The sequence below is a fragment of the Fonsecaea pedrosoi genome, assembly GCF_000835455.1.
Source record: "Fonsecaea pedrosoi CBS 271.37 unplaced genomic scaffold supercont1.8, whole genome shotgun sequence".
Lineage (NCBI taxonomy): Eukaryota > Fungi > Ascomycota > Eurotiomycetes > Chaetothyriales > Herpotrichiellaceae > Fonsecaea > Fonsecaea pedrosoi.
The window spans coordinates 1,209,432-1,232,821 of NW_013550608.1; the positions used below are offsets into that span (position 1 = coordinate 1,209,432).

At 52.8% G+C, this 23,390-nt stretch overlaps 9 protein-coding genes across 9 annotated transcripts; 4 read left to right on the forward strand and 5 right to left on the reverse strand.

The window, feature by feature from the left end:
* Positions 1-198: 198 nt before the first annotated feature.
* On the reverse strand, positions 199-807 carry Z517_11749 (uncharacterized protein; the record flags this gene model as incomplete). The annotated part of the gene is made up of 1 exon (XM_013423332.1): positions 199-807. The coding sequence occupies one exon, from the start codon at positions 805-807 to the stop codon at positions 199-201; it is 609 nt and encodes a 202-aa protein (XP_013278786.1).
* A 1,258-nt stretch (positions 808-2,065) lies between these two features.
* Z517_11750 (uncharacterized protein) lies at positions 2,066-3,214 on the forward strand (the record flags this gene model as incomplete). The annotated part of the gene is made up of 1 exon (XM_013423333.1): positions 2,066-3,214. One exon carries the CDS (start codon positions 2,066-2,068, stop codon positions 3,212-3,214), a length of 1,149 nt encoding a protein of 382 aa, XP_013278787.1.
* Positions 3,215-3,612: 398 nt separating this feature from the next.
* Z517_11751 (uncharacterized protein) lies at positions 3,613-4,476 on the reverse strand (the record flags this gene model as incomplete). The annotated part of the gene is made up of 2 exons (XM_013423334.1): positions 3,613-3,991; positions 4,049-4,476. 2 exons carry the CDS (start codon positions 4,474-4,476, stop codon positions 3,613-3,615), a joined length of 807 nt encoding a protein of 268 aa, XP_013278788.1.
* A 987-nt stretch (positions 4,477-5,463) lies between these two features.
* Z517_11752 (uncharacterized protein) lies at positions 5,464-6,960 on the forward strand (the record flags this gene model as incomplete). Its single annotated transcript, XM_013423335.1, has 3 exons — positions 5,464-5,899; positions 6,065-6,330; positions 6,571-6,960. The coding sequence occupies 3 exons, from the start codon at positions 5,464-5,466 to the stop codon at positions 6,958-6,960; spliced, it is 1,092 nt and encodes a 363-aa protein (XP_013278789.1).
* A 584-nt stretch (positions 6,961-7,544) lies between these two features.
* Positions 7,545-9,270, reverse strand: Z517_11753 (isocitrate lyase; the record flags this gene model as incomplete). Its single annotated transcript, XM_013423336.1, has 3 exons — positions 7,545-7,902; positions 7,954-9,005; positions 9,067-9,270. The coding sequence occupies 3 exons, from the start codon at positions 9,268-9,270 to the stop codon at positions 7,545-7,547; spliced, it is 1,614 nt and encodes a 537-aa protein (XP_013278790.1).
* A 1,426-nt stretch (positions 9,271-10,696) lies between these two features.
* Positions 10,697-13,230, reverse strand: Z517_11754 (uncharacterized protein; the record flags this gene model as incomplete). The annotated part of the gene is made up of 5 exons (XM_013423337.1): positions 10,697-10,913; positions 10,975-12,713; positions 12,763-12,884; positions 12,960-13,032; positions 13,084-13,230. The coding sequence occupies 5 exons, from the start codon at positions 13,228-13,230 to the stop codon at positions 10,697-10,699; spliced, it is 2,298 nt and encodes a 765-aa protein (XP_013278791.1).
* A 2,113-nt stretch (positions 13,231-15,343) lies between these two features.
* Z517_11755 (uncharacterized protein) lies at positions 15,344-16,796 on the reverse strand (the record flags this gene model as incomplete). Its single annotated transcript, XM_013423338.1, has 2 exons — positions 15,344-16,529; positions 16,591-16,796. The coding sequence occupies 2 exons, from the start codon at positions 16,794-16,796 to the stop codon at positions 15,344-15,346; spliced, it is 1,392 nt and encodes a 463-aa protein (XP_013278792.1).
* Positions 16,797-17,566: 770 nt separating this feature from the next.
* On the forward strand, positions 17,567-19,222 carry Z517_11756 (uncharacterized protein; the record flags this gene model as incomplete). The annotated part of the gene is made up of 2 exons (XM_013423339.1): positions 17,567-17,943; positions 17,998-19,222. The coding sequence occupies 2 exons, from the start codon at positions 17,567-17,569 to the stop codon at positions 19,220-19,222; spliced, it is 1,602 nt and encodes a 533-aa protein (XP_013278793.1).
* Positions 19,223-19,939: 717 nt separating this feature from the next.
* On the forward strand, positions 19,940-21,732 carry Z517_11757 (uncharacterized protein; the record flags this gene model as incomplete). The annotated part of the gene is made up of 6 exons (XM_013423340.1): positions 19,940-20,109; positions 20,204-20,280; positions 20,334-20,373; positions 20,435-20,504; positions 20,562-20,621; positions 20,719-21,732. 6 exons carry the CDS (start codon positions 19,940-19,942, stop codon positions 21,730-21,732), a joined length of 1,431 nt encoding a protein of 476 aa, XP_013278794.1.
* Between the last annotated feature and the right edge of the window lie 1,658 nt (positions 21,733-23,390).

Below are 23,390 nucleotides of genomic sequence, written 5' to 3' on the forward strand. Positions count from 1 at the left end.
AGGTCTTTTTGCCTGCGCGGGATACAGTCACGTAGTTTAGAGTGTGATTGATAGGTTTTGGAGATCTCCGCATTGCAAAACTGGCTGAAAACTGTACAAGACTGGGACCCCTTAACAGTCGTACTATTGATTCACAGGTAGAGAAAGCAAAAACTTCTGCATGCAGGTCCTGCTATTCCTTCATATCTATACATTGCTTTAGGCATCTCTATACCAGCGTTCCTTTCTGATCTGTCGATCCTCGCGTGCCTCTCTTCTTTTCTTGCCCCAGTTCGACTTGACAATATCCGTCACCATTTTCTGCTCTTTGCCCTTTTCTGGAGCCAACCCCTCGACGACCAGGTGTGTGAAGACCGGTGAACAATCAAACTTTTTAGATAGCCGACTGACGCTCCATTGCGTGGGATCTGTCCGCCTCAATTCCCTCATATCTTCCAAGTCCTTCTCCGTTAGGTGGTATCGTTTCTCTGTTTGCCCCGGGATGGCTGGCAGCTGCTGAGCCGATTGTAAATGTATTTGCTGGATTTCAGGATCTGGAAGCACTTTCCTGCGGTCATTCTTGGGCAGGAAGATGTTGGGCGTGTGGTAGACATTTGGCATGCTTGGAGGAGGGTTGTAGATGATGTGGTCGTGCAGCTCTGTCTTGGAGGGTAGGAAGTCCGGATCTGGCTTGATATTGAGCCTGGACCTTGTTCGTCGGTAGGAAGATTGATGTCGGCGGAAAGAGGGTCGGAGGATCTGGGCGCAGAGCTTGTAGAATCGCGAAGATGCGTTCGATGGCATTGGAGAAAGGGTCATCGACTGCATATTGACCATGGGAGTTGCTCTGTGCATTTGCGAACGCCTGAACAGTTAAGACACTCGCAGCCGTCTAGCTGATGTCCCCGAAGCCTGGTCTCGATGGTTCTGATGAGAATTTTGGTTGACAAGTCGGGACTACCGTCGCTCAAGCACACCCTAAACAGCGCAAATGTTTTTCGGGCACTGTAGGGATATTGCGCTGCACGTCCCCAGACCTCGAAACCCTCCTGGCTAGTCGAGATGACGGCACAATTGATTGTCCTGTGCGTCGGGACGAAACAAGGCGTCAAAGATCAGCAGCTCGCGCGCAGTCAAAAGTCGAGCCAGTGCAGCCACCAATGGTGGCTTGGCAGACTCGTATTAGCTCATCGGGTTGTTCCACTTGTCACAAGACACTGGCACTACTGGGCAGTGCTGGTGATGCGAGTCTTGCGTCCCCTGGCTGGTGCCGGTGTCCCTGAAACTACAGCTGCTGCCAAAAGCGGGAGCCTAAATGCCTGAGGGGGCCTGTCTGGTGGGCACTTTGGTGGCTCCCACAGGGATTTATTGGGCTTTTCTGGGTTGCTCTAGGCGAAGCACGCCGGTGATGTTCGAGGCTTGCGAGCCCAATCGGACACAAATCATCATGAGCTTTCGAGATGTGCCAGTGATGTGCCCTCCCCATCCTCCGAGACATGGACCAATTGTGCTAACCTTTTTATCCATGGAACACTTGCATCCCTACCCTGGGAGTAGTGCATACCAACTACGTATTACTTGCCGTCTCCTCCCAGGTTTCCTATTCTCAATAACAAAGCAAATCGACTGCCATCCTCACCCTCACCTCCTCTCCCACCCGCACCACCACCACACATACTTTCGTTGCACAGGGCACCCTTTGTAATACTCCGAAACTCTTCCTGCCTGTTGTCCGGAAAACCACCTTCAGTACATCAGGTCGATCTGCATCTCACTCTGTATATCCCCTCTCTCCAGCGCCGGTTACACTCCCATCCTTCACTCATAAGTCTCCGTGCTGCAACTGCGAGACCTGGCGCAAGTGGTTTACCACTCCCCGGAATCAGCTCACATTTGAATACTATTTTTAAGAGTTACTCTTTGGTTCCTTATTTACAATATGTTGTGCCTCCGGCGCTCTGTCTAAACGCGTGTCACATCTGTTGACGGCCTATTCTCTCTATTTTGACCTGGCAGCCTGGGACAGTCCCCAATTTGGACCACTAAATATTCGCATCACTTAACCACAACATAACGATCGGTCATCATGTCGTCCAAAGAACCATCCGTCAACGACAAAGTCAGTGCCAGTACCGAGTCAAGGGATTCGGCCGCTCCTTTGTTAAGAGATTCCTCTGCTCTACCCTCCGGAGCGCAGAATCCTGCGCCGACAGTTGAGGAAACTGCGACTAAACCGCGGAAGAGGGATTTCTGGAAGTTGGGAAAGAAGCCGGATGAAGACAAACATCATGGAAAGGGGAAAGCTGCCGTTGTTACAAAACCCTCTTCCTCCACTGCCAGCGCCTCCGCTGGATTGAATCCGACGTCGCCCATTAGGTCTGTGGACTCGACCAGTGGTTCGGTATCGCCGCACAGAGGCTCTGTGGCTCATCCATATGGTATCCCGGGCTCGCCGGGGTACGGAGTGAGCAACTCGTCTCCGAGGCCGCACTCTCCCGCGTCTTCCATGATCTTCGAGCGAAATGTCCAGGAGGAAATCGCTCTTCCTGAGACGTCCCCACACTTGCCTTCCCATGTGCTCATGGAAAATCACATTGCGCCCGCTCTGGACGCATCTGCAGAGGCTATCACCAACGAAAAGCTGGACCCCGACACGGTGGAGATCGTTACCCATGTAACACATCAACCTGCTGCCGTGACGATCTCCGGTCTTGGAGCCGATCATTCTCTTGCTTCTTCGGTTCAGGACGAGTTTCCTCCGTCTGCGGCGCATCGTCAAGACACGGATACTGGGTCGAATTATGGCTCCTTGGATTCCACCGATGTGCGGCGCCTGAGTTTCATCTCCTTCGCTGATGTCGTTCACGGCGAGCAGGAGCTGGGAGATCCGCGCCGAGACTCGACTCATCTATCGGGACACCCGTCCCTCGCTCCGGCTCGGTCCCCATCCCCTATTCGATCGCCCACGTCCTCGGCGGCATTTGGAACATCTCCACCCACAAGTGTGACCGCCTCCGTAAAGGGCCTTGAGACATCTCCCAACCGAGCCCCGAGGGGTGCTGGGAGCCCGCTCCCAGGACAGAGCTCACCACTGGCCGCTGGAAACGAAATCAACGTTGAAACAATGCGACAAGCCCTCCGGAGAACCGGCAGCGGAGACATGAGTCATTTCCGCAGTCCACCCGCCAGCGCAGTTGGCAACGATGATGGAACATATGAGCGACCCTTCAGATGAGTATATGCGACAATGAGATGACGAGCAAGCAAGCATGAGGTGACATGATCTACGCGGGCGCATATCATGGAGGAAGTTATACATGTCGAGAAGGAGTATGCGGATATCTGCGACAGTTAATATGTCTTTTTCTTGCACGCTGACCTTTTCCAGGGAGGCGTCTTTCATTTCTTTAGGACACTAGATACCACATTTTGCTGAATGATATGAATTCCTGCCGCCTGCAAGAAGGACAAAATTCTCAAGTGTTGGTCCACGTTTCGTTTCTGGATCTCTGTGTTCATTATGCTGTTGTTTGGTGCGCATGGACAGGCCAGAAGACAGCAGTACCGTTCTGGCCCTATAACATTGAGAGTCGATGGTTCTGATCCATGATCTAAGCACGGCAGTGTCGTGCGCTAAACTGTCACTGAGAATTCAGAAGCATGATACGCTGTTTCAACAGAAAATTTCACTAGGATTGTGTCTAGTATCTGTGCTAACCTCTCGGACCATCGGTTCTTGTCGATTTGTCGGCCTCTGGAGCCCTTGGCGCCACAGTTCACAACTCCGAAACGACAGACAACACGAGATTTCCTGCATACTGACAGCGGCCTCAAGCAGCATGACACCTCAAAGATTGGTGCGGACCCGAGCCATATATCACCACGTCCGCCGGTATTGACGGATGATCTAAGATCGGGGAGAACCGCATCAGCAGCCCTCAATATCCCCTCCAACCTAGATGCCACATCATCCAGGACTTCCTCTAGAGCTGTGAGAAGAGCTTCGGTGATCCTGCAACGTACAGTTAGCGGGATCTGGCAGAAAGGCGCGGGTCAAATACAAGCATACGCCTCCTCGTCCACAAAGGTTCCAATCTGGGCAAGATCTTGGTTGAGATCCTCGGTGCCCGCTGCTGAGCCGGTATTCTGGGGAAGCATATGTTGATGATCCACCTCTCCTTCGGCCATCAGGGAAGTATCTTCTGTCACGTAATCGACAGTATCATTATCGAACAGAGGGTCTTTGGGGGAATCATGTGTGACGCATCCAGTGTGGACCGTTGTGCTTGCCCTTGACGATGAAACAGCCCTTTCGGCAGCTTCTGTGAAGGCGGTGTGTGATAGCTTTGGCCTCTTTACACCTGTTGGACCTTCATCTGGGCATGAGGAGCTTGGTCGACGTTTCTGGCCCTTCCCAGACGGCTTGTGGAGTGGCAACTCTGGTTCGTTGGTGTGGAAGACGCTAACATCTGTTGAGAAGGATGGACTCGGATCCATATTTGCGAGCGATTGTTGGAGTGGTTTCAGAAGATACGTGTACACAAGACAGAGCGAAGATGGAACACCTCTGGGAGAGAAAATTACCCTGCCTTTTTACGAGGGGAAGGGTGCTATCGGACTACTTATATACTTCTGCGTCTGAGGTCGAGCCCTCACTTGGCACAGGTCTCGAATTGCCATTTTCGAACTCGAGTCAAGCTTGGAGGGACAACTTTTGATTAAGCATCACTCGTTCCAGGTATTACCTTGAGTGCTGCCCAAGGCCACAGAGTCGACCACCTGGGCACTTTCTGTCCCTCACAACGACTTTTGGCCTGCAGATCATTTAGTTGCGCTACAACCAAAAGGAAGGAGGGTGGACCAAGGCGTCTGCCTAACCTAGGTAGGTAGCTATGTGTGCATGGGTCCCCTGGTCGTAATCTTTCGCCCGGTCGTAATTTTTCCACGACGTAGAAGAAAAATACAACGGAGCTTAGGGATCAGGCTGGTGGGAAATAAGGGAGGGTTGATCAACTGGGCGTTCCACTGGATATAACTCCTAATCAGGACTAGCGCGGATAGACTAGACGGGAACCCTCCCTCGGAGGGACTGACATCTAACGAGTCAGAATCTGAGTGGAAGCCTTGCCCGACCGCCAAAGCTTAAGCGAACCACTGGGAACTGTCTATCATTAAGGTGTGTCCCCCGAAGCCACGTCCGTGACCCCAGCAAAAACATGGCCAGAACATCTTGAACAGCCACCGACAACCCTGCCACGCACGTATTCTTGCCAGGACCAATCGGGAAACCAGAAGGGTTTTCAAAAGCCGGGCCCGACCCGACCAAAGCAGATACCGACCAGAAGGGAGAGTTTCCAGGTCGCCGCAGAGTGACGGAGCCTCAATCACCACGACTCAAACCAACCCCCTAAGAGGGAGGACGAGAAAAAGGAGAGAATGGCAGTCCAATCGACTCTCTCCACGATTCCTTCACCCCGGACCGCCATGGCCGAAACACTCTTGAACCCCCTTCTCACGGGGCCACTACTCTTCTACCTCCAGCGCAACACGACGGTCCTCGAGAATCTGCCCTGGCCGCCACCGACTATGTCCGTGACACTTCTCCCCTTTCAACTCCCCTGGGGGATTCCCAACAGTGTCCAACTTCGGGCGACGCCGCCGCTCCGGTCGCTGAAATTCCTCTTCGTGCTCGGGCTGGTTGTGCACGCGAACCGGTTCCTCAGCCGCTTGGCCCTGAATTACTGGCACATACGCAAGCAGGGTGAGGCGTGGGATTTTCAGGCGCCGGGCAAAGAGACCATCCTGATCACGGGCGGGTGTTCCGGATTCGGGAGGGAGATGGTCAAGATGTTCGCCGCGCAGACGCAGGCCAACATTGTCGTGCTGGATGTGCAGGATTTGCCGGACGACTTGAAGGATAGTAAGTATTTACCAACCCACCAACCAACTCACCCTTCCCAAGGTATTGTAGCTCTGGATCAGGCAGAGCAGAGCTATAACGACCGCACCTTTCCAACTACGTCAACAATACCCCCCCCCCCTCTCCACCTCCTACTGACCCTCGACAACCCCTTTCGTGATATAGTCCCCCGCCTATCCTACTACCAGGCCGACCTGACCTCTCCGTCCTCCATCACCGATGCCGTGGAACTCATTTGCTCTCGGGGAACCACGCCGACGGTGCTCATCAACAACGCGGGGATCGCCCGCGCCCACACGATCCTCGACACGGACGAGGCCTGGCTCGAGAAGATCTTCCGCGTGAATCTGCTGAGTCACTTTACGCTGATCCGCCTGCTGTTGCCGAAGATGATGGCCCAGCGCAAGGGGCATGTTGTGTCGATTGCCAGTGTGAGTTTTGTCTACTCTGCTTTCCCCCTTTCCCCCCCTTTTACTCCCCTTCACACCACCCCATCACATCCTCTTATCAGCATGTATATACCAAATACCAAAATACCAAATATCCCGCTCTCTCAAACCTCACCCCTCAACTCCCAACCCCTTTTCTGCCCCTCCCCCTAAACCCCCTATCTCTTCAAGAAAAAAAGGGAAAAGAACTGGTCTCTTGACATACATGAACATAAAATACAGATGGCAAGCTACACCGGCTGCGCCAGCCTGGGCGACTACAGCGCGACAAAGGCCGGCGTCCTGGCCCTGCACGAGACGCTCCTCGCCGAGCTGCACACGCGCCACGCCTCCCAGGGCGGCCACTGCGTCCAGGCCTCGATTGTCCACCCGATGTGGGCTCGCACCCCGCTCGTGGGAACCTGGGCGACACAGCTGTCCCGTTCGCGCCAACAGGTCCTCGAGCCCGTCGACGTCGCTGCCCCGGTGGTCGGGCACGTCCTGCGCGGCCGGAGCGGGAGTGTCTTTGTGCCGGAGAAGTTCTGGGTCGGGACGCTGTTGAGGGCCCTGCCGGACTGGGTTGGCATCAAGTCCCGCATCGACACGGCGAGGGCGACTGCGACAGGGTCCTAAAGAAAGAGGGGGGGGGTTGGCCGTCGATATCACGACCATCATCTACCTCTATGACGATCACGACCGTAGTCACAACCACAGGCGTCCTCTCTTAGTAGTTTTGGGGGGCCACTCGGCAGAGCTGGGGGAAAGTGAGGACACGTGATCTCAAAGTACAACCACATTCACTACCTGAAGTAAACAGAATGGTATGAAATAATAGCACGAACAGCCAAAGTCGGCAGGTGGAACAGATGTTCAAGATACTGCGGGGATATATATATATATATATATATATACTAGTTACAGGAACTTGCAAGAGTCAATTCTCCTCTCATTCCTTATTTCAATCGTTGCTCGTCGTCAGGTAAATAAAAAAAGGAACCCAGGCCTTCGACTTTTTATTTCGACACTTTTGTGGCTCCCTCTCTGTCCAATCCACTCAAACGTGATCCAACATGTCTCTCTTGTCTCCTTCGGTATCACATAGATAGATAGGTAGATAGCCGCTGGCTATCTATTAATGAAACATGCCCAAAACATCTCGTCCTTTTCGAGAAGTGAACGTAAAAAAAAAACGCATGTGCAAGTCAAAATCAACAAGATCAATGGAACTGCGTCTCGGTCACGCCCTTGCCCATGGCACTGGTACTGCTGACTCCGCCAGTGACCATCTTGAGCATGTTGTCAACATAGTTGGCGCCGCTCCATTTCTGGTGGGTGACCACGTCGACCTTGTTCTCCATTTCAGGCTCCTGGATGAGTTCGCCGTACGCACGCATGCCGCGCTTAGCAAAGGCTTTGGCAAAGGTGTCGGAAATGAGAGCGGTCGAGTGCAGGCCAGCCAAGGTAATAAATTGCCAGCAGTATCCAAGTTCGGCGAGGCGCTGAATGTACGTCTCTTGGTCTGACGAGGACATGGCGCGTTTCCAGTTGAAGGACGGAGAGAGGTTGTATGCGAGTCTAGCAACATGTTAGCTAAATGTTCACCTCGAGAGTTTCAGGGTGACTTACTTCTGCTCTGGCCACACAGCGTGCACGCCCTCGGCAAACTCCTTGGCCTGAGCATAATCTGGCAACTTACTCTCCATCCAGATCATGTCCGCATACGGCGCATAGGCGATCGCCCTGTTCACCGCACATTCACAGCCACCTTGGTACCTGTAGAAACCTTCGCGGGTTCGCGGGGCATCCCAGTCCCAATAGATATCAACACCGGTCAAGCCCTTGGCAATGGCACGGCATTCGCTGTTGGATTTACCCTTGGAGGCGGTCTTGTATTTCTGGATGAGCGCTGCTTTATCCACGTGGACGCCGGCATTGATGGCGTCGATCACGGCGTCGTCGAACAACTTGATGCCAGCTTGGGCGATCCAGTTGTCCTCGATGGCTTGGAGTTCGTCTCCGTTCTTGCCGGCTTGTTCGGCCGCAACCATGAGATCGTTGAGCGGCTGCAGATTGGCGTTGGTGGATCCAAGAATGAAAGGGTGGTCACGGTAGTCGATGGTCGTGGTAATCAGGGTTGCTGCCTCTGAGTCGGTGCGAGCCACGGCAAGCAAGTCAACACCCATGATGTCGGCCTGGGCGCGGATTGCCACCAAACGGTTGATGTGTTCGGAAATGGGGACGAGCACTTTGCCAGCCATGTGGCCGCACTTTTTGGTTCCTGGAGCTTGATCCTCAATGTGAATGCCCGCAGCGCCTTTTTCGATAAACAGCTTTGTGAGCTTCATGACAGCCGTCAGACCTCCGTGGCCTGTGTCTGCGTCGGCAATGATGGGTCGGAGATAATCGAAGTTGGCCACCTGGCCTCGCTTGTCTTTGGGAGTGGTAAGGCGCTCCTCTCTCTGCTTGCGGTCGTGGAACAGCTGAGCCATGAACAGGTGCTGAACCTTGTTAGGCACAGTGTTCATCGGGTAGTCAGCCAAATCGGGAGAAGGCTCGTCGGTGGACGAGGCGGTCGAGGACGACTGCCAGCCAGACACATAGACGGTATCCAGGTATTTGTTCATCTGTGTCAGCATCGTGGGCTCGAGGCAGCCATAGGTAGCGGACGCGGTCTTGGTCTGTACCAGTCATATTAGTCGTGGCTCCTGTTTACCTGGATATCTCAATTGTATTGCCTACCGCAAAACGATGCTCAACAATCTTCCACAGCTTTTTTGACAGGTCATTGCTAGGATACTGGATCTTGAGCGTGCCTCGCTTCTGCACAATCTGCTCGGCTGTATATGGTCGTCGTGTGTAGCGCCAGCGGGAGTCAGTCCACCACTTCTTGACGGCCTCTACATCTTGCAGGTAAAGCTGCTCTTCTTGGTCGAGGGAAGACATTGTGAAGGTGTCAATGACCTTTTTAAGGGCAGACGTCATAAAAGAGAGTTCTCACAAGCTTCAGTAGCAGTAGTGGTCGGAATGAATGATACTCCCACGACAATGCAGATCTCCAAAAACCTATACGGAGTGGAGAGGACAGGTGTAATACAGAGGAACCCAAGGTCTGAAGGTCGAAGATTGAGAAGCAAAGGAGGGTGACGCAGGAGAACTTAAGTAAAAAAGCTCAAGCCAGGCCCAAGGGAAGCTTGGGGTCGAGGCTCGAAGGTGGTTCGAGCGTCGAGCGTCTCGCATTGCCTCTCGGCCATGGGGGATGGATCCCGATGATTCAGAAGGCAAAAAAAACCTGGAGTCCAGACATGGCAGGCTAAGCCTTTGCCGCTTGCGGCCGGATGCCAGGACGAAAAGAGATTGGCTACATGCAGGAAGAGCGCGGAGGAAGCGTGTCGATACCTGGATGTAGTGTCTAGTGGGGAGATGATGGTGTCGATGGTGTCGGTGCAGGATCGGCTTTTTGTGGGGGAAAGTCAATGATTGGCATGTGGCCATGACGTTAAACCAAGAAACTCCGTTCACCCGCCATTTGTCGACAGAGTGCCCGGATTGGAGGAAGAATGATTCTCTTTGCTGGGTGGCAGCCACTCCATTGTCGCTGTCCTTACTCGTAGTATGCGGTGATGTGTGCGCAGGCAGAAGAGGAAGCAGAGGAGGTCATTGTGGTCGTTGGTTTGTGGTGGGACAAAAAAATTAATGACGCAGTCTGGCCCTCAATGGCGCCTCGGCTTCTTTTGTCCATCACGAGGCATGAGACTTTGACTGCTCTCACGTGAGCGCCCGGCAATTGCCAGTCCATCCATCGCACCTGCCGCACGCCGCTTACGCGAGAAATACCCGGAAGCCTCGTCAAGGGTCAAGCGCATCACACCGATTGGCTCCTTAAATATGTCTGCTACAGCCCGGCAATTTGGTAGAATCAACGAGGTACATGGTCTATACTGTTATTAGCCGATATCGCTTGGTAAACTGTTCATCCCATACTCTTGCAACTCAGTGAGGTCCTCTACAGGAGTAGCACCTCTTTTCCCGCAGCTGCGACAAACTATTCGTAGACTATGTATACCAACAAACCCCCCCCAGGGTCTATTCACCCTCCCATGTCTGCCTCTTGAAGCAAAACTCCCGCCATAACCACCCTGCCAAAAGGATACCCGATGGAATAAGAGCCACCGACCGCAGTCTCGAGGCCTGATGTTCTCGTGCTCGCTAAAAACAAACAATCTCGTCTCTTGCGCATAATGCCCTCTAAGTCTATTCCGTGAATAGATGATGCATCGGGAAAGTTATCCACCAACTCGCTTGCCAGATATGCGACGAAACAAACAAAACAACCCCCCAGTGACATCGGGACTGAGATCTTACGGCCACTTCAGAGCGATTCCAGGCTCGAACTGACAACCGCCTCGTCCGCCGAGTCCTGCCTCGATTCGTCAGAGCCTTCTTGAATAGTATCCTCAACCGCCCCAAGTTTGATTTCTGTCGCCTTCGCAAAGGTCTCGTATGGTGTGAGGGTGCCGAGGGCGCGCTTCATGTGCATCGGGATAAAGGACAATCCATACACGTAACTGGCATTGACCCAGCCGAATCTGAAACAATGTCAGTGAGAAGGCGGGGCCACCAAAAAAGAGAATCAGACACAATACTCACCCTTCCCGAGGCACGCCCTTGAAGTCGGCACCTTGATTGCCATACTCGGCCTCAACCTTGTGTGGGTCTAGCTCCCGAGTAACATTATACTTCTCCACCACCACCCCGTTGAAGTCGACGAATGCCTTGGTAACCATGTACAGCCACTTGTACGCCAGTCGCTGTGCTTCTTCGATATAACCATACTTGATGAAGCCTCCCCATGCTAGCATCTGCTGAGGAGCCCATCCGTACGGATAGTCCCACTGCCGATTTGGTCGATCAAGACCTACTTCGCCGCGAGACTCCTCAGTACCCGACACGAGCCCTCCGAAGCAATCGAACTTGGGTAGAGCGTTCAGCACTAGCGCAGCCGCTTGTTTGGGAGATGCGCATCCTGCCCACATCGCCCAGAAGGTGGTTGCTGTCTCGTAAGTGGTGCGTTTTTTATGGACCGTGTCGTAGTCAAAGTACATGCCCTTGGCTTCGTTCCACATGTACTTGTCGATGCGGGCCTTGCGCAACCGTGCTCGTCGGTCCCACGTCGCCGACGTCTCGAATCCTTCTTTTCGGTTGGCGTCGGTCTGGAATTCGGCGGGTATGCTTAAGCGGTCTTTGAAATATTGCCGTATACACCAGGATATATCGATTTCGTACTTGTACAACAGCGAGTTCAGGTCGATCGTAGCCAAGTTCGCAGCACAACCCTCCAAGCGGTACGACGTGTCGTGGCCAGACTCGCGGACGGCACGGTCATGCAAAAAGTATTCATCCAGCTCAGGCTCGTGCACCTTTTCACTGTTATATGCCTCGACAAACTCGGAAAACGTCATACCGTGTTTCTTGGCGTACGGTGTCAAAATGTGCACAAAGTGAGACGCCTCAGTCTCTGGTGGTACACCAAGACCATCGGGCCGGTATCGTGACAACCCAGTTCCGGGGTCGTAACGAGGTGCAGACATCCACACGTTATAGTATTCTTTGATGGCCGCTCGGATGGCCAAGCGTAAGAAATCCAGGGCTCCCGGTTCGTGCTTGATCTTGTCATAGACTTTAAGCGCCATGTCGGTCAGGAAGGGTGGTTGCGATCGAGTGAGGTAGTAGGAACGGTTGGCGTTCAAAATCTTGCCATAGTGCTTGATGCAAAAGGCAAAGTTGAGGACCATGGACTTGGCCAGGTCGACCCTTCCGTTCTCAAGCAGACCCAGAGACTCCATGTAGCTATCCCATCCGTACAGTTCATTGAAACGCCCTCCCGGGACGATAAATGGCTCCCCTTTGAGTGTCTCTTGCCCGTTGACCATCTCTTTTCTCATGGCTAGAGCTAGAATGCCAGGTGCATTGTTGAGGCCCCGCACGTATTCGGCAGTGATGGGACCTTCGGGCAGGTAGCGGACATCCAGCCGCATGTCCGGACGGTCTCTGGCAACTTGGGTGTAATATTCAAATTGCTCTGGGCAGCCGGATGGGATATAGATGCGAGGCCTCGGGTCGGCAGTCCAGTCTTTGGGATCGCGACCTGCTTTTTCGATTGTGGCGGCGTCCAGACAACGGGTCAGGTTGTTCCAGAATTCGTCCCTGATACGTCGCGAAAGGCGATCGACGGGGTTTTCACTCAGTCGAGAGCGGTGTATCTTGACCACCTTCTTGCCCAAATCTTTGGCCAAAGTCAACTCTTGTAGGAGATTGCTGATCATATAGTTTCCACGAACTTCGGCCGATCGGTAACCTGCAGAGGCCAATGTGCCCAAGCTGATGTGCTGCGTGGGGGTCAGTCTCTGGAAATGTCTAGGGGTACTATAGGCCTACCTTGGGACCGTTGTCTTCTATGGTGATTTGTTGATTTTTGTCCACGTCTTCCCGTTCCAAGAGGTCCTCCAAAGTGCGGTCGACATCCACCAGTAGCTCCTGGTGTTGTTGGTGATGTTCATCTGCAACAACCTTGTATCAGCCACCTTCTTCTGTTCTGCGTCGACGAACAATATCAAGGGGGCACATGTACGCACCGTGACTTGTCCTCCGAGCGGGATAACTGCCTTTGAAGGCCTCGAGAGCGTTTTCGCGTGTAGTTTTGATGTACTACCAAAGAGTCAGTAAGGGCCAGAACAAAAGGGGGTAGAGGTGACAGACCGAAGTGACGGCTCTGTTTCGTGAGCCCAGGAGTTGACGTCTCACGGCTTCCTCGTCATAGTAAACAGAAGGGGAGGAATAAGGGTCTCGGCGCTCGAGAGATGAACTCCGTCGACGATGATGGTGCACCGCATTTGGCAAGCTCATGACCAGCAACCTTCCAACTTCTTTGGAATTTTGGGGGCGTAAGGAGATTTGCAGAAAAAGATTGTGCAAGAAACAATTAAGTTTTGTGCGGGTGCGTGTGAAGAGGACGTGTGGAAAAGACAACCGGATTGTCGGTGTTCTTACACGGGTGATTATTCAGATGTTCCCCCAGGGCAGGAAACAGTATTGCAACGTCAGGAACGGGGACGGAGATTGGAGGCTTCGGGCAACGATGATGTCGACTGTCCAAAGCTCGGACCCGCTGAAATCTCCAGATCTTGCAGGGTTGTAGGCAGTAGGCGGTTTGGTGGCGGTGCCCGGGGTTAAGGATGGTCTTTGAGTACAGCTTTAGGTCGATGAATTCGGCCGTGCCGAGTCAGTTTCTTCCGAGCACACGACCAGCAAAGCAGTGTAAGAATAAAGAGAATGTCGAGGGAAGGGTCAGCTGGACGAGGTGAGAAGATGTAAGGAGGTGAGAGGAGAGACTAGGGAGACGCAGATGAGGGATTTGTGTTGTTGGTCAGTGGCCGACAGCGGTGAATGCACGATGATGAGAGGGCTGTTTTGTGTCTTGTTCGCTCAGCTGTTGGTTCCTGCCCGTGAGAGATGAACCTCAAAGAGAAAAGGAAACAAAGCAGAATTAGCAGCAAAGACCAGCAGGACCAGCAGCAGCCACCAATGTGTGTCAAAGCAACCAGCGTCCAGGGTGTGTGGGCAGTCGCAGGTCAGGCGGACAGATGTGAACACAACAATTGAAACCAATTATATTTTTATGGCTGAACTTTTCACCTCGCTTGGTGATGATAGATTCTCCTTTTTTTCTCTCTTGTCTCTTTCCCTCTTTCTTGGACCCAGTCAAAACCTCAGGCAGAGTCTCGGAGTACTCGGTAGAATGGTCTCGATGGGGAATTTCCCTAGAGAGGGCTGCCTCGAAAAATTTTCATTCGTAGCGGGCGATCGACGCAAAGAATTGCTTTTGGTACAGACTGCAGACTCCAATACGCTGCGAATGTGCTATCTGCTTTTTGTTAGGCATTGCAGGATTGGACCAGGGGCTTGTGGGGGTTTCAAGGGGCGATCGTAGAAATGGGATATCGAACCGCCGCCGTTATCATTGATGGAGACTTTAGAGACGGGCGTGACGGAATGCTAAGAGCCTCTCGGAGTCCGTGTCAGGTGCATACGAGGTGATCAGTGTCTCGCCAAAAAGACGGCCACAAACCTGCAGTGTGACGTGACGCCTAACCCATCACTGCCCATCCATGCCTCGATCATCAACTTAATTAAAGCGACCCCCAAATTCTGTGGCGTGTTGTTGGTGGGCGGTCCCACCAGGGCACGACATTAGGCATGCCACACGCAAGATCGACAATGCCTACCCCAGGGAGGCAGGACCTCGTCTGCGTACTTGCTAAGAAGTCAACATCAATGTCTCGTATCCCCCCATGCCCCCCTTAGCCGAGTTATGACATGCTGACTTTCACCTGTCATCTTCATCTTGATCCTGTCCACCATCTGCCTCGTCAGGGTCTCAGCCTTGTTGCACACCCTGGACGCGGCTGCGGCCCCATATCCATAACTTTGCACTCGGTCCTCGAGAAGATGTTCCCCAGACGGAGCTTCTCCCCTCCATCGCTTGCTTAGCCTCTTTGTGCCGCCCACGTTTCCCTGATTGGGGGCGAACCAATCGCTCTCACTCCAGCTTTCGCCATCCGCATTGCAGCTGCATCCGGCCGACCGTCTTGCCGTGTTCCTGCAGGGACACTTAAAAGCACTAATTAGTGAGGATCGCCCTCCACTGCGATGGAACTTGGAGTCAAAAGTGCTACCCGTCCGTCCTACCCGTCTAAGATCTGCGTCCGAGAGGATCTGGTATCTCGTCCTGCTTGTCTCCCACGGTACGGGGCATTTTGTCCCTTGACACAAGACTGTGAAGAGGTAACAGGATACTTTTTACTACTTTGGTACATTGTTCTCCGGAATGCGGTGTGCTGGTAGCCAGAAAACCCCTGTTGCCATGTACCGCTACCACGACTGGTTATGGTAAGCGTCGCCAATGCCTCTGCCAACACACCGCTCTTCTCTGGCTTCTAAGTACCTTGTCCCTGGACACCTAGACTGCCATGCTGGTCAAGTCCATGCAAGACTCATTCCTGTCCTGCTCGGAGGGACATACCCGCCCGCACCAACCGCACCAACTGCGCGCCGTCCCTTCGGCTTCCCTCTCCAGATATTTGCCACTTTCTCTCTCGTCTTCCCACTCCCAAACCCCAGCCCCTACCTTGACACGCTTCTTTACTTTCTTTTTGACCACTCCGCCTATGCCCTCGATCTCCTGCTGGAAATACCCAGGCTTGTTACTGCCATAGGCCGAATCTGGTGTGCCAACTCGGCTGAGACTGTTCCTCTCCGGATCGGACGCGTCATGCGCCTTGCCCTCAGAACACTCGATTTCCACCCAACATATAGCTTTCCCGCTCATCTCGAGGCAATCTTCTCCGCGGCCGCATTTTTGAGCTTGATTTCCCAATCCCAATCCTGTTCCTAACCCGTCACCAATGTGCGTCGAGTACCGAGAACGCCAGGTCCACACCCTTTTGTAAGTCGTGTCAGCTGCCCGCAGACTCTGCCCACATGGTGCACATAAAAACACCCCACGAGTCTCGCAGGTGCAGGGACCCCGAAGAAATGCTGAAGAAGTAAAAGACCGGTGCGAGCAGGTGTCTAATTCGTTTTTCTCCAGACCTATAGAGGTGTCCGGTGTAGATGAGCTGGAAGCTGACCGCTCGGACCTCATCGAACTCGCACTGGACACTGATTGACTTTCGCTGGTATCGTCAGCAGAGCTAAGGGCTTGCAGATGCGCTTCGATTGGGGCGTCAAGACAAGTCTTGCAAAGGCGGCGAAAGCGGTCCCTCAGTCTCACAGTGCTGGGAGATTTGGCGGCACAGTTACGGCATACAACTGTTCCGCATCGACGACATGGGGCCACCAAATCTCGAGCACAAGAGCTGATCTTGCTTGTAACGCCCATCGAAGCATAGAGGCCCCCAGGATGGTGTGAGTTTTCAGGACGTTGTGCCAGGGTAGTACTCCCATAGAACTCTTCGGTGTGTGTTCTTTCTCTTTGTGCCAGGAGTGCTTCTGCTAGAACTGGTCTTCCGTCATGGATGCAACGCAGAGACTCAGACTTGAGTTGACGCGCATACTGTGTCAGGCCGTTGTGGACACTTCGACAGGTGGACGCGAGGGCGTCCAGATCATTGAGATCCAGATGAGAGGACAGGGAGAGAGCAATACTAATAGATCCGGAAGGTTAGTACGTAGAGGGGGTCCATGCGGGTACGTGTCTGCGCCTACGGATAGCATGTCACTGCAGCAGCCAGTTTGCTGGCTGTTATTGACGGTACTTGTCCACTATCAACGCCAGAAACGCGGCTCACTCGACCCGTGCCTCCATTGGTTGCAGGTTTCAACTGATTTTGCTGGGATGACTTGTCCGTGTCAAAGCGCGATCGATCGCTGGTTGAGCAATCGTCGTCGTCAAGATCGAAGAACACTGCCATGTCGCCATTTGAATCTGGGAGAAAAGATGGACAGAGCGGAAAGCCCGCGATTTGAAGGAAAGATAACCAGTAACAGGGAATGAACAATGAAATGAGGTTGGGATGAAGGAGGAAAAAACCACCGAGACCTTGTGACGCAGCAGATGAGGCACGATGATTGTTGAAACTGCGGAGGGGAGAGTTGCAACAAGTTCGCGGCACCACGGTATAGAGAAAGGAGGGGCTATCACCACCGCGGGAGGGCCAGGGGGGTTACCTGGGCGAGGCAGATGATGGCGATGCGTCACGACTTGGAGACCCGACGAACCACGCGTTGGGCCTAGTAGGTGCCTAGGCCTCGTTACGGTTAGCATGGGGGCTACTCCCGCAGCTGCTGAAAGCAAAATGGAGAGCTGGTCACGCTGGTTTGGATAGAGACCTTGTCACTGCAGACATGTATTCTGTCTGATTTCTGGGCGGCCATACAGCCCCTGCGACATTTCCAGTGAGCAAGTTGAGCATACAATTCTGACGAGATCGACGAGCAATTCTCCGCCATCTCAGACCTGAAGCCCGCGCCAGCAGTTGTTGACGAATCACTCAAGCCTGAACCGAGGCATCGTCGGACTGCTTGGCTACAAACAAAATATCTCACCTTCTAGTGCTCACTGAACCTGAAGACAAAGAACATTCTATCCTTCTTGTCATCAAGACAACGATACCCTAGCTGAAGTCTTCTCAACTGACGACGAGCTGAGATATCTCACGGCAACTGGTGGAATCAAAACAGGATGACGACGGTCAAACTCCCATCGTTCACTAGCACGCCTGTTGAGCAGATTCCTTCGATCGTCTCCCGACTTCGGAACACATTCTACTCTCAGAAGACGCGCCCTGCCGAGTTTCGAATCAAGCAGCTGCGTAAACTCTACTGGGCCATCGCCGACCACGAGAAAGAGCTCCTGGAGGCGCTAGCACGGGATTTGGGTAAAGGCTCTTTCGAAGCCTTCACTGGGGAGATCAATTGGACCCAAAATGATATTGTCTTCACGACCCAAAATCTAGAAAAATGGATGAAAGATGAGAAACCAGCGGATATCGCCCTCTCAAATCGCCTGGTCAACCCGAAGATCCGAAAGGATCCCCTGGGTGTGGTGCTCGTGATTGGGTAAGTAGTCTCTGTCCGTCTCGTATATTGTTCGTGCACTAAAATTTCATTCAGGGCTTTCAACTTCCCCGTAAACTTGTCCTTCGGTCCCATGATAGGAGCCATTGCGGCAGGAAATACTGTTGTTCTGAAACCCTCGGAGCAATCACCGAACAGTGCCGCAGTCATGCAAAAAATCATCGAGACAGCGCTCGATCCCGACTGCTACGCTTGTGTCCAAGGCGCTATCCCAGAGACTTCAGCGTTACTGGAGCAGAAGTGGGACAAAATCTTCTTTACTGGCTCTGCCCGCACGGCCAAGATCATTGCCCAGGCTGCCGCAAAGAATTTGACTCCAGTTGCTCTAGAGTTGGGTGGACGGAATCCCGCAATCGTGACCAAGAAGGCAGATATGCGCCTCGTGGCTCGACGCCTACTGTGGTCCAAAACCATGAACGCAGGCCAGATTTGTATCAGCCAGAACTGCATTCTGGCGGACAGAGAAGTCGTCCCGACTCTGATTGCAGAGCTGAAGGCGGCTATGAAGGAATTCTTCCCGGAAGGAGCCAAGAAGAGCGCCGACTACTCCAGAATAGTCAACATCAACTCGTTCAACCGCATCAAGAAGATGCTCGACAATACGTCGGGCAGGATTGTCATTGGCGGAACCATGGATGCGGACCAGCTCTTCATTGAGCCGACTGTGATCGAGGTCACAGATCCCAAGGACTCGCTGCTAGTGGAAGAATCTTTTGGACCTCTTATCCCCATTTTACCCGTCGACAACTTGGATCAAGCAATCAGTATTGCCAATGAGCTCCATGAGACTCCATTGGGCGTGTATGCCTTTGGGTCGAAGTCAGAGACTGACAGAATTTTAGCAAGCACACGCTCTGGCGGTGCCAGCGTCAATGATGGCTTCTTTCACGGCATCATACCAAACTTACCATTCGGGGGTGTAGGCGACTCGGGCACTGGAGCGTACCGCGGCAAAGCTTCATTTGACTGCTTTACACATCATCGATCAATCACCTATACGCCAAGCTGGATGGAAAGTCTGTTGGCTGTGAGATACCCCCCGTTCGCTGGAACTGGCAAATTGGCCCAGTTCAACAAGATGGGACTTCTCAAGCCTGACTTTGATCGAAACGGCAATCGGAAGATAGGCGTCGTGTGGTACTTGCTCACGCTGGGAGCTGGGAGTATATCTGGAGGTGCGTTTCGAGTTGCTTTGTTGGCGAGCATCTGCTTCGCCTTGAAGGCTTTCCTGGATGGAAAAACACTCACGGTCTCCAAATGAAGGCAGGATTCATCGCGGCGGGACGGCTTGAATGGGTAATCATCAGCAAGGGATAGGCAAACATATCGAGTTGACTGATCTGACTTGGTCTCATATGCATCGCACTGTAATACTTAATGGCAGCCCCATCGTCAGCGGGGATGGTTGGCGCTAGACCTGACTGTGGGAGGGGTTTAATCAAGCTCTCGAGCATACGGCGGGCTGACGAGGCTGGCCTCCGTACCTCCTTGCCCCCCCGGCCTCCTCAGCTTGTGACTCGCAGCAGCTTTTAATGGCACTATGGGGCTTATCGATAAAGTGGGCACCGCCACAGCAAATCGAGCCACCACGGCCACAACTTTAGAGACTTGGGTCCCCTCGCAGGGTCCAAAGTGCGCGTCATGCACAGCATCAAGGCTGAGCTGTTTCGTCCATCCCGCATGGGTTTCCCATACCACGATTATCATCTCCTCCCTGGGATTGGATGGTTTTTTCGCAGCCACCCAACTTCCACCGCCCCTGCAACCCATACGAGTATCTTGTTGGCATTATCCTCCCAGACAAAGGCCCTCGAGTCCTCTCCTCCAAAAACCTGACCTCTCATTCTTATCCATTTCACCACAAGACAGTCGCTCCTTGAACTCTAGTCCCTCCCAGAACCTCACCGGCGGTCAAAGTGCGGCACGCGAGTTTCTTTGCCGGAGCCTGCGACAGAAAAAGATCCCCAAGGCTCATATCATGACCTCTACCTCGAATACACCTTTTGCAACACCTGCGACCTCTAATCCCAACACCAGACCGCCTACTCCTACTCCGTCCGCCACTCCCACGGGAACAACTGTTCCTGCCGATAACGATCTCCGAGATGATAGCTCAAAGCTAAGGACATTCTTGGGCCTGTTGAAAAAGTACGTCATTGCTACAAACAAAATATCGCCAGCTTTCGATGGGGTGTCCCGGCCTGTTGAGGATGTTGTGCTGACTCCGCTGGGCATGCACCAGGTTTATCGGTGTATCAGACATTGCAAATGTTCGCTTTTCATTGCCTTCGCAGTTGATAGAACCTATACCGAACCTAGGTATGTGCAAGCAGCTGGCGCTACGATGGAGCAGAAGTGTTGACAGCACACAGAATACTGGCACTACTTGGATAGGCCGGAGACTTTTGTCAGGTAAGGCTGCGTGGCTTGAGAGGCCTTTGTCATTCGTGAACGTGCTGACAAAGTCCCGCAGTATAGGAAGATCAGACGAGCCTCTTGGTCGCATGTTGGAAGTCCTACGCTTTTGGTTCACCAAAGATCTGGTTAGTGAACGGATCTTCGCCGTCTGCTTGTGCCTGAGGCTAAAAGAACATGCACAGAAATACGTGAAAGGCAAGCCTTGCAAACCCTATAATTCGACGCTGGGAGAATTCTTCAGGGTATGTTTTCACTTGTGATAGTTTCTTCCTATCTCTTAGCCAGAATGGCTCTTCTGCTATGGTGATATCTATCTAACGGTCCATTTCTCCCTTCTAGTGTCACTGGGAAGTCAATTCCGACGCGCCGCCTATATCTAATCCATCCAAAGCACCGCCTCAGCCTTCTGTCGATCCTACCGAGCCGCAGGCCAATGGCAACACCAGCGAGGAGCCGGTCCGAATATCCTTCCTCACCGAACAGACCTCACACCACCCGCCCGTGTCAGCATATTGGTATGAGTGCCCTTCTCGCGGCATCATTGCCCGAGGCTACGACCAAATCTCTGCCAAGTTTACAGGCACATCTGTTCGTGTGATTCCGGGTGTCTACAACAGGGGGATTTTCGTTACCCTTACACAGCGGGACAATGAAGAATACCAACTCGTCCACCCGGCCGCTTCCTTAGGGGGCCTCCTTCGCGGCTCCCTGTACATCTCGGTCGCGGACACATGTTCTATAACCTGTCCCAAGACGAGGCTAAAATGTCTCCTTACATATGTGGAGGAATCCTGGTTTGGCAAGGCGCAGAACCGGGTCCATGGTCTTATTTTCCGCTATGACCCATCTGACGACAAATATACGCGGGTTAAGGACGTGCCCGAGAAGGACATCCTGGCGAAACTTGAAGGATGTTGGCAAGAACAAATCGTGTATACGATTCCGAACAGCGCAGCAGTCAAGGAGACGCCTAATATCGAACCAACTTCTGACAAGCAACTCCTCATTGACCTGCAGCCTTTGTTCCCGGTGCCCAAATCCTGCCCCCCGCCGCACGAGCAACTGCCGCATGAGTCTCGCACATTCTGGGCCGAGGTTACCACCGCAATCAACGAAAAGCGCTACTCGGACGCAACAAGGATGAAACAGGATTTGGAGCAGGCCCAGCGAGACAAGGCTGCAAAGAGGAAAGACCTGAATGTCGAGTTTAAGCCGAGGTTCTTTACTTCGCCCACCGAGCCGAATGGGAAGCCTGAGTTGACCGAGTATGGGAAGGAGGTATTGGCCGGGCTGGAGAAGAAAGAATATGGGATCGACTTTGTGCCGGAGCCAGGGATTGATGCTGACACATAGAGTGTGAAAGCAAGGAGTTGCGATGATGTGCTCGGTACTGGGATGGTGAGAAAGAAGAGATGGACTAGACGGCGTATATCATCAACGATTGGGTCGACAGAGACATACGATAGTGTACATACAGGATAGGGAGCGACACTTGGATTGTGTTACTCCATGCTGATGCTCCCAAGAATGAACGACTGGATAAATATAGAGCGACGTCCAGCCAGGGAACCATCCAACCAACACGTCCATGGCTGGATCGGGACCGGTCTTCCCCAGGTCTGAGGGCGTTTACAATACGTGCGGGCCTTGAGGAGCGGACCTGATATGATATGGGATTGGAATCTAGGGTTGCATTTTTAATGAATGATAGATCATCTGGTTTACGTGTTACAAGGGTTGACATCCCCAAGCATGGTATCGATCACGGCGCGTGCCCGTAAGCATTGGGTCATTTCTACTTTTTGACTCGGTCTTGGGAAGTATAGAGGACTAAGTACATACGTCATGTACCGTACTGTACCTTAGACACCCAGACCTGGAACGCAGCTTCACAAGGGGAGACAGAACGTTGAGGTCAGGTCAAAGAGACTGTCTCCGCAAGGACAAACTAAGGAGCTGCACGTTTCCTTCGGTCACGACGTCGTGTGTTTATCCCTCCCTCCCTCCATATCTTGTCAAGACTTACTTAGCTTTTGAGGTCCAAGGTCAGATTCCGAGGAAGACGGACGAAGTAGACACTGGGATCCTGTGGGTGTATACACAACACTATGATGAAACGGGTCAACGGCAGTCATGTACAAGTAAGTAACCTCACTCGGACCATAGCTAAACAAGCCTCAAAACCAACGTACAGAACATACTCGGTACTTACATACATAATGACGGGAGAGGGCGCTCGGTGAACTTGACTTGACTCCCTTTTTTCCAATGGAGTTGGGGACTTCGACCTCGTAGGGACAACCACAGTGAAGGAAGGGGTTGAAGGATTCATCAGCATCGGGTTTAGAGGTGGCTGAGATTGTGATTATGGTTGTGGTTGTGGTTGTATCAATAATTGAAAAGAAAGAACGCGGTGTCGTATCGAGTCAAGAGAATATCTGTGTATGTAGGTACCTCATCCTCGCAATGAATATTCATCACTGTATCTGTTCGGAACATACCGTGGAATCCATCCACTATCAGTGGAAAGGTTTGAACGGTCGAGGTTCTCTGTTCCGTAGGCGTTCTCCTCGTAGCTCATTCAGTTCAACGATCAAAGAAATCACTGTTGCTCAAAGGTTCTGCTGCACGCTCCGATCCCGTAACGATATCATGGGCAACAATCATAATGAATGGGTCATCAGTCAACAAGGCCGGTTTCCTGTCCACCGCAAACCCTCTGGACCTCGTACGTACGAGTCAGGCAAATCATGTCCATGTCCCACTGTACCGAGTCCTCGTGCCTTGTCACCTCGTATATGAGATTGCTCTCCTTGGTGCAAAGTGGCCGTGTTTCGGAGACACACACACGCACACACACGGGATGCAGATCCGAATACGACGGTAAGCGAGGTTTCCCCCCTGAGCCATTGTAAACGAATAATGCTGATACCAAGTACCTCGTACTCCTCATTCCTCCCGTGCCGTTGAGGCAGGAACGGGAAGTTCCTGCATATGCACCTCTAACAACC